The sequence below is a fragment of a genome, unplaced genomic scaffold, assembly GCF_019419815.1.
Source record: "Pyrus x bretschneideri cultivar Hongxiangsu unplaced genomic scaffold, Pyrus_bretschneideri_v1 Contig20, whole genome shotgun sequence".
NCBI lineage: Eukaryota > Viridiplantae > Streptophyta > Magnoliopsida > Rosales > Rosaceae > Pyrus > Pyrus x bretschneideri.
Genome location: NW_025999502.1, coordinates 2,658,512 through 2,667,705, shown reverse-complemented (window position 1 = coordinate 2,667,705; position 9,194 = coordinate 2,658,512). Strand labels below are relative to the sequence as shown.

The 9,194-nt window shown below is 38.5% G+C and overlaps 1 protein-coding gene across 1 annotated transcript; it reads right to left on the bottom strand.

The window, feature by feature from the left end:
* Positions 1-1,453: 1,453 nt before the first annotated feature.
* Positions 1,454-8,758, bottom strand: LOC125477073 (pleiotropic drug resistance protein 1-like). The gene is made up of 23 exons (XM_048583841.1): positions 8,421-8,758; positions 7,746-7,866; positions 7,546-7,634; positions 7,343-7,427; positions 7,082-7,241; positions 6,886-6,962; positions 6,289-6,342; positions 6,112-6,202; positions 5,713-6,014; positions 5,347-5,628; positions 4,940-5,256; positions 4,697-4,857; positions 4,514-4,617; positions 4,267-4,423; positions 4,004-4,191; positions 3,571-3,903; positions 3,158-3,448; positions 2,995-3,078; positions 2,772-2,905; positions 2,400-2,627; positions 2,139-2,310; positions 1,805-2,059; positions 1,454-1,711 (listed from the first exon to the last, which is right to left on the bottom strand). The coding sequence occupies exons 1-23, from the start codon at positions 8,756-8,758 to the stop codon at positions 1,454-1,456; spliced, it is 4,281 nt and encodes a 1,426-aa protein (XP_048439798.1).
* Positions 8,759-9,194: the final 436 nt, after the last annotated feature.

The following is a 9,194-nucleotide window of genomic DNA, read 5'->3' as shown; positions in this document are numbered from 1 at the left end:
CTTGTCTCCTACCTTGTCCAAGCCGTCCTACCTTATCCAAGCCGTCCTACCTTGTCTCCTAAGCCGTCCTACCTTGTCTCCTACCTTGTCCAAGCCGTCCTACCTTGTCCAACCTACACACTTGTATCCCTTAAGTGTTTCATGTATATAAATCCTTGTAATCTTGTAGAGAAATATAATGAGAAAAAGCATTCTCTTCCATATTTTCCACACAATTCAAATTGAAGAGACATGTTTCATATGAAGTGGTGTCTCTTAATCAAGAGGTATAAACCAAGTGGTATGTTTTTGAACAATTTCAGTACCAATTCAGATGGACATGCAATTCCCTCTATATGGTTCGTTCACTGCAGGAAATAATCACTTGAATTCAGCACACCTGCTTCTTCTTCAAAGGACTTGTATGTCCCTACTCAATACTCAACCATTTCTCGTCCAGTCCATTGCTTGCTTATGGAAACAACATTGGTCATATCGGAGCAACCTTTATACAATGCAGTAAGATTTCTCTTCACAACTGTCGTAGCATTGATGTTGGGGCCAATGTTCTGGAACCTCGGCTTCTTCTTCTTTCATTTTTCTTTTTTCTCCATTGTTCATGTGTTCAAATTTTCTTTGTGTTATTTGATGCAGAAAAAGGCAACAAGATTTTGTTCAATGAAATGGGTTCGCTGTATGCTGCCGTTCTCTTACTCGGGATACAAAATGCTGTACTTCACATTTTACGGCATGATGACTGTGGCTGTGACGCCAAACCATCATATTGCTGCGATTGTTTCCTCTGCATTTTATGCAACGTGGAACCTCTTTTCAGGATTCATCATCCCACAGCCGGTGGCTTGGACCTTGTATGGATTGATTGCATCACATTTTGGAGATCTGAACGATGTGCTCGGTAATGGCCGTCAAACTGTGAACAATTCCTGACACATTACTTTGGTTTCAGACATGATTTTGTGGTAGTTGTTGCAGCAGTGCGTGTTGGGGTTACAATGCTCTTTGGATTCATCTTTGCCTTCCGTATTTGGGCGTTTAATTTTCAAATCGATAGATGTTTCTTTGTATTATTTGCGAAGAGCAATTTTAGATTACTAAAACAAGTTACATATCAAGTCATCGTAATTCCTTTAATCAATCTTAACCGCGAAGATATGCGAAGATAATCCAAATGGTTTGAAGTTTCATAATTTGCAGTAAACCCTGGAGATAGAGAAATCTTGCAATGCAAGAAATCGAGCCAATCCAAGAACTGCAAAACCTCGTGCTTTGGTAAATACTTCGTACAAGAATGGGATCAGTGGTAATACAAGATGCACAAACTGATAATATCGTTTATATTTTGAAGGTCTACATGCTACAAATGGTAAGCAAAATTACAGATTGATGATAACTTTCATCGTATCTACGAGGTCAGTGACGGTTCTAGCCCGTGACATCCAACGTAAATAAATTTCTATCTTTTCTGGAAATTGAAAACCTTGATGGAAACGGCAAAAATAAGTCCGAAGAGAATAACAAACGCTGTAACAATACCTGCAACTGGTCCTAGAAACTTGTGTTCGAAGCCGAAGTAACTTTTCAAAAACTGTTTAACTGTTACACCATTGTCAAGCATGTCGTCCATATCTCCATACTGTGATATAACTAGTCCATATAAGGTCCACGAAACTGGACATATATAATAGTACCATCTCCACCACACGGGCATTCTCTGTTACGAACAAGAAAGTATAAAGTAACACTTTCATTAGTGTCTATGCACGAAATGAGCAAAAGAAAGGTGGCATTTGAAAACAATACTTACAGTTCGCGGGACAATAAATCCGGAAAAGAGGTTCCACACTCCATAAAATGCGGAGGAAATTATAGTAGCAATGTGGAAATTTGGCGTCACAGCCACAGCCATCATCCCATAAAAGGTGAAATATAGCAATGTGAAGTACATGAAGAACAAATACCAAAAGAATTTAGCAGCAGTCCATTGATGTCCCATCATGGAGTACACGATGACAGCGTAAACCAGAGTTTGGATGAAAATGTACGGGAGCTCAATTATAATCTGCATAGAACATTGAAGTTGCTTACATAAAATATTACCTCGTTGTAGACGAATCATGAAATTTGTGTAAATCGACTACCTGTGCAAAGGCGTACGCTAAGGGTGAATACATTCCAGCAGCTTTTTCTCTGTAGAAAACCGTTCGTTCAACTGAAACGACTGGCTGCACACTACCAGCATTTTGGATTCCAATGAATTGAACAGCACAATACATACAGCCCATCGCATTAAACAGGTCTTGCTGCTTTTTCCTACAATGGGGAGGATGGAAATGTGTTTATATGTTGATTGGAATGACTAAAGGTTGAACTTTTGTTGATAAATGATAGATGTAGCTTACGTTTTGGAGCCCAGGTCCCAGAACATTGTGCCAAACATGATGGCTATGATAGCTGTGAACAAAAATCTTACAGCAGTGTATGGTGGATTGCGCCAATACGACAATCTTTGTTTCCAAAAGCATGCTATGCATTGAGCATAAAATGATTGAGAGTATTGAGAAGGGAAATGGAGATCTCTGGAATCGGCAGGAGGTGTGCTCAGTTGCCTAATAAGTTCTTTGTTTCTCCTGAGACACACGCCAGACAGTCGTACTACTTCATTACTATATTTCAATTGCATTACCATGAAGGCTAAGATAAATACAGAATTTCAAACAGTTAGATGTGTTTTATGCCATAAGGTCTGATGATGCATTTATGATAAAACCTACCGATACAGTTCAGAATTTTTGTACACTTTGGAAAAATCAACTCCCAAAGCTTGTTCTTGTGCATAAGAGCTAACTTCCAACATCCAAGTTGCAGGGTTGTAATCACCTTTAATTTTACTGACTCCTTCAATGTCCTAGACATAATGCAACATCTACGTCACCAAAAGCATGTAGATTATAACTAAAACGCGTTGTTCCATTGCAGATTATCATCATCACATACCTCAAAATACTTGATCAAATCACAAGAATGGTGGCCTAAAGGCCCTACATATATTTCTTCTCCTCCACGCTTCATCAATAATAACTGGAACAGTTTGTTGAATGTATTACTGTCAGATAATTGTGCGAACATATAGCTTTAGTGATGTACCAACATTTCTCACCTCATCAAAAGATTCAAATATGTCAATGCTTGGCTGATGAATGGTGCAGACAACTGTTCTTCCAGTGTCCACAGTGTTCCTAACTGTTCTCATGACAATTGCAGCAGCTCTAGCATCTAGCCCTGAAGTTGGCTCGTCCATGAATATTATGGAAGGGTTTGCCACTAGTTCAACAGCAATGGTGAGCCTCTTCCGTTGCTCAGTTGAGAGACCATTCACACCTGGCAAGCCAACTAGCGCTTTCCGCAAAGGTTTTAGTTCCACAAGCTCCATCACCTCCTCCACAAACATCTGCCATCAGTTAGAATTTAGAATTGCTATAGCTTTTGAACACTAAAACTTTTAGTCGAAGTTATAAAACCATCCTTTATTAGCCAGGTAAAAGAGCAAGGACGAGGTTTCCGGAATGCAACCTTTCTTGTTGTAGAATTGACTTCAGAGGGTAGGCGGAGCCAAGCTGAAAAAAGCAAAGACTCATAGACAGTAACATGAGGAGAATGGATGTCATTTTGTTCACAGTATCCTGAAATTCGAGCAAAGGTTTCTTGCTTTTTGGGATATCCAGAAATTTTGATATCACCGTCAATATAACCCCCAGTTTTCCTACCAGCTAGCACATCCATGAGGGTAGTTTTACCAGCACCACTGACACCCATCAAAGCGGTAAGGACGCCAGGCCTGAAAGCACCGCTCACTCCCTTCAAAAGCACCAGCTTATCCTCACTGACACCCTGATTCTTCATTTCCTGCAAGTTCAATTAAAACAACTGTGTTTTGTAAATGTGCTGTTTTAAAAGTAAAAACAACTTGCTATCTGAATCGTAAACATTAAAATTTGTTAATTACCGGTGGCATGTCAACAGAGTACACAATGTCATTAAAGGTGAGAGATTGTTGTTGAAATGGAAGAGTCATTCCTTTTTTCTTACTGGAGTTTATCTCAGCGCTAGCTCTGTTCCCTTCATTTGCAGTTTTTTGAGCTTGTTCATTTTCTTGAGATTCGTCCGATTGACTACTTTGAGCCTTGTCATAAGCTGTACAATTATTTGAACAATGTGAAAACATGAGCTCTCACATTTCAAGTTATTAATTCAAAGTAAGGTACTCACAGTCGAGATAAGTGAGGGCCAAGACATAAGCCAAGTTGAATAGTATTATAAATCCAATCAGGCCCCCAACTCCTATCCAATACCAGCGTTGTTCTGTAAAGAATCCTCTAGACTTCAAAACCAAAATTCCCAACGGCTGTTCTGTGTTTGGAAGAACCTTTCATACGATAGCAATTCAAACTTCAGAGAGATTACGAGACAAACAAAAAACCTTTAATTTTTATACATGGCTAAGTCAATAGTTTACATGTTTCCAGCTATTCCCTAGGAACTCATTTACTTCCACTGCATTCTGCGCATACATCATTGGCGATATCCAGTAAGCCCATATCCACCATTTCTTTATATCCACTGCAGCAAAGAAAGGTGCATTACAAGGATTGTCTTGCTTCGCAAGTCTATTTTTGTGTCAAACTTGTATGTACCATACCTCTTGAAAGAACAAAGCCACCGTTTACAAAGAGTACTAGCAGTGCAAATGATCCGCCTGTGGTAGCAATAACCATATTCCTACCAAGTGCTGCAATAAGTCGGAATAATCCAGAAGCCATTTGATGGACAAGTATGAATATAAAGTATTGTCTAAACAACCTGCACACACATAGATTAACAGAACAGAAAGTGAAAAAATGTAAACAAAAGTTTCCAACACAGTTACAAATCCAAGCATTACCTATGCACATTTGGATCGAAACCAATGACGTAGTAGGTCATGAAAACCCAAATTCCAACTTCCACGAATGAGAGGGGAACCTTGATCAACCATCCGGGAAGTGCATACGCCCAGGCAGGGAAAAACATGAGGTCCCTTTGCTTGTAAAAAACAGAAAGCTTGGCAATGGTCAAACTGAGCTCAGACATTCCATTAAACATGACCATTATCATACAGAAAAATAAGGCACCAGTGAAAATGCCTCCATCTGTTATTGAATCTCGATGCATCCTTGTCCGTATGAAGAGTGTCATTGTAATGAATGCCATCACTATAAGCTATTAGAATAAAGATGATTAAGAGAATATTATAGACGCACAAAAATGTATAACTAAAACTAAATTTAATAAAGTAGAATTCTGATTAACCTGCACAAACTTGAATACATAGACAAATGAGTTCCTCTTCATTAGCAAGTATTCTCTTGACATGCAGGCTTTAAGGAGTTCTTTCTTTCCAACACCATATTTTTGGGGAGCCAAAAGTTCTGCACCCTTGTCACTCTTGTCAAATGGAACCGAAAGGTCCTCTTTTATTTTCTTCCCAACATGGAAAGACTGAAATGTATCAGTGAATTCCTTGACCGTGACGAATTTGTAAGCCTTATCCCTATGAGCCCAATATTGCTCCTGATCTTTCTCTGAAGTCACCTACAACAATAATTCAATTATGCGAAAACATAAAGGAGAAGGGCTCACATAGGTAAGAGATCAATCATGTATATCTAAGCTTACTTCCTGCAGAAAATCGGCCACGCCTTTTCTTTCAGGACATTTGAAGCCTACGGACTCAAAAAACTCTAGCACGTGTTCACGGGGCCCCTGGTACACAATTTGACCATCGGAGAGGAGTATAATGTCATCAAAAAGGTTATAAGTTTCTGGTGGTGGCTGGAGGAGAGCAATAACAGCAGTTCCGTTGAGAATGTGCATGGATTGCCTAAGCGAGTTCACAATTTGATAAGTTGTTGAGCTGTCCAAACCAGTAGAAATCTCATCCATGAACAGAACCTTTGCTGGTCCAACCAGCATCTCACCTGCAATGTAATCGGTAGAGTTATTCAGACAATTACTAGGTCTAGGAGACATACAAGTACAACACATCACTTGAAATAAAAGCTTGTGCCTAAATACCGGTTGTGACACGCTTCTTTTGACCACCCGAAATACCCCTTAGCATTCCATCCCCGACCATGGTTTCTGCACATATGTCTAGTCCTAAAATCTGCGAGTGGAAAGCGAAGTTGATGACTAATCTGATAAATTTTTGAAACCAATGAATAATAATGGATTGTGATGTGGAGATGATACCTTCAGAACATAATCTGTGAAAACATTTGCCTTCTGGCCTTGTATAGCTGATGCCTGAAATATTTGAAACCAACTCAAGCTTAGCATTTAGTAATACCACCTTAAGATTGCAAAATCACCAAAAGTTGGTTTTAATCTTGGTGACTTTAAGAATGGAGAATATTTACACAAGCTACATATCTTGACATACATATTTTAGCTTTAAATATGGACTCATGAGATTGTCACAACCAGTCCCATTAGTCTAAGTTATGGACATCCTTCCTAGGGCCACAACATAATCCATTTCATCGGAACGTTTATATCTTATCTTAGGTCCTTATTCAAGCGTATCTCCGTACCAAAAAAACTGTACCGTCATCCAAAATGTGCGGAAAACATTGTTTATTAGATTACAGAAATGAAATTACGGATAATCAAACAGCTAAATAATTACTGATCGATGTAGCCAATTTTTGGGATGGGCAAATCCTTGAAAGAGACTCTAAAAACTGAATGGTAACGATCGTTGAATCACATTCTGGAAATCGAATGTCCATAAAAGGACATCCTTATTAGCCCGAAAATCACATAATATATCTAGCTTCAGTTTTTTACCTTCATGAAGACATCAATATCAGGATCAGGCTGAATATTTGCTGCTTTCTCTCTCCTTGACAATTCTGCTAACCATTCTGTAGATGGCCATATTAACAATTAGTCATCCTGCGAATAAGTTAGAAATAGTAGATATAGTGATCTGAATTCTGATAAATAGAATCTGTACTCATAAGTCATAAAACAAAAAACTAACCATGACGATGTCCGACCCCCTGGCATCTAGAAGAGAAGGACAAGGTTTCTCTTACAGTCATTTCAGGATTATGGATATCATGCTGACTGATGTAGGCAGAAGCTCTCCAAGGTGCAGATTCATTCATGTCAAGGCCATTGTATGTCACCTTCCCTGAGAACTGTAAGTAAAGTTTGAAAACTTATGGATTCTAGTTCTGAAGCTACTTAACTGAATACAGCATGAACAGCTAAAGCTCTATATGTAGGAATATTAACTTACCTCTACATCTGGTGAAAGCTTCCCGGCAAGAGCCAGCAATAACGAGGTCCTTCCAGAACTTGGAGGACCTAAAAGCAATGTTATTCTGCAAAATTTGCATCAGCCCCCCAAACAAAAGTTAATAACAAAATTTGGGAACCAAGTAATAGCTATAACATGTCATTAATTTCAGGTATAGATGATCAGAGTCTTTGCATTTTTACCTGCTAGGCCTAATGATTCCACTAAGATCACGGAGGATAGACACGTGTTTCTTCCTACTCTTAAGCAAGTGGAGACTAGACAAGATGCCCTGAAGAAAAAAAAAATTGAAGGGCAACATAAGCAGGAGGAAGAATTAAGAAAATCCAGGTTTAATTAGAACAGCAAGAAAGAAGTAATCTTGATTCGATTACAGGTTTACCTCGAAAAAATTAATGTAAAAGTTAAAGAATGAAGGCAATGCCCTTGTTCCTACATGAGCTTCTGCATCGACTTTGATATGCTCGTATCTTACCTCCAGTGCTGGAACTTCCACTCCAGCTCTGACATATTTCCAACAAGTTAAAGGTGTTAAAAAGTTCAAGTATCCAACACAATACAAAACCAATTAATCGGTTCATTAGAATGTCAGCATCCACCCAAAAGCAATTGACAATGGGTGGAGAAGTTCAATAAATTTTGAACTTTTGATGCAGTATTCCATCTAACATGTGTGATATTCTCAAAACAGCCGACATCCCCATAATGTGGTTCTATTCATGTGATTCCTTCAGCGCTAATTGATAACAAGAGTAATTCTAAAGGGAATCGTTGAATAATGGTTTATTAGTAATACGACAGTTGAAAGGGAAAATTCCGCTGTGTATCCCTTGAAACTGGTACATTTTTTCGATACTCTCTTGAAGAGCAACCAAATATAAACAATGCAGCCATAGCAACCATTTGTAGTGCGGTAAACTGCACTTTGTTAAAGTTCTTATATGTATTCGATATTATTGATACTTAGGCAGTCGATAAACTTGACCACACCTTTTTAAACTGTAGTTAACCGCATTGTAGAATGACTGATATATAAGTATGTTAGTACATTAATTACCTATCGAGTCGCTCTCGCAGCCTCATTAAGAACTTCTCGTTCTGGGTTTCGGTATCTTTCACAAGCCTCTGAATTAAATTATTCCTTTCTTGAAACCCAAGTTTACGTACATCAACTTCACTTGCCTCGCCGCTTGAAGAAGTGAGCAAACCTTTCTTTAAACGGTTGAATGTGGGAAGTCTTTCAAGTGCAGCCCACTTGAGGTCTTCTTCTTCATCTTCATGGTTGGAAGTCATGGAGGGCCTCGAGAAAACTTCCATACCAGTGTCCCTCCAAACCGAAGAACTGTTTGCTCGAAAACTCTGACTTGCTTCGTAAAGATTATTTCTTGTGTCCATTGCAACCTCAACTATAATCTATTCTTTAATATGTAAGGAAAAAGGTTAAAACTCTAATGTATCAACAACCCTAAGACGATTAAGTGTACATATACAGATATAATTGAAGGAAGTTTTTTTTGCATGTGAGATTCATTTATATCCAGCAGAGAGAAAAGCTTTTACACCAAAGACTTTCAGAAGATTTTCTCGTTAGAATATATATGTTTCCACGGTTGGTGGGAATAGGAACAAAACTAGAGGGATCGAGATGTCATCGCCTTTTCTCTCGCGTTGTAGATATATGTGGTGACCATATACAAAGGGAACTATTCTTTTTGCTTTTTTTCAGAAATGGTGCCACCTTCTTTTGTGGATGCATGATTTTAAACCAGAAATAAAAAAAAAATAAATTAAAAAACATTAAACCATCGTCCTCCTTTTTGGTGAAAAAAAA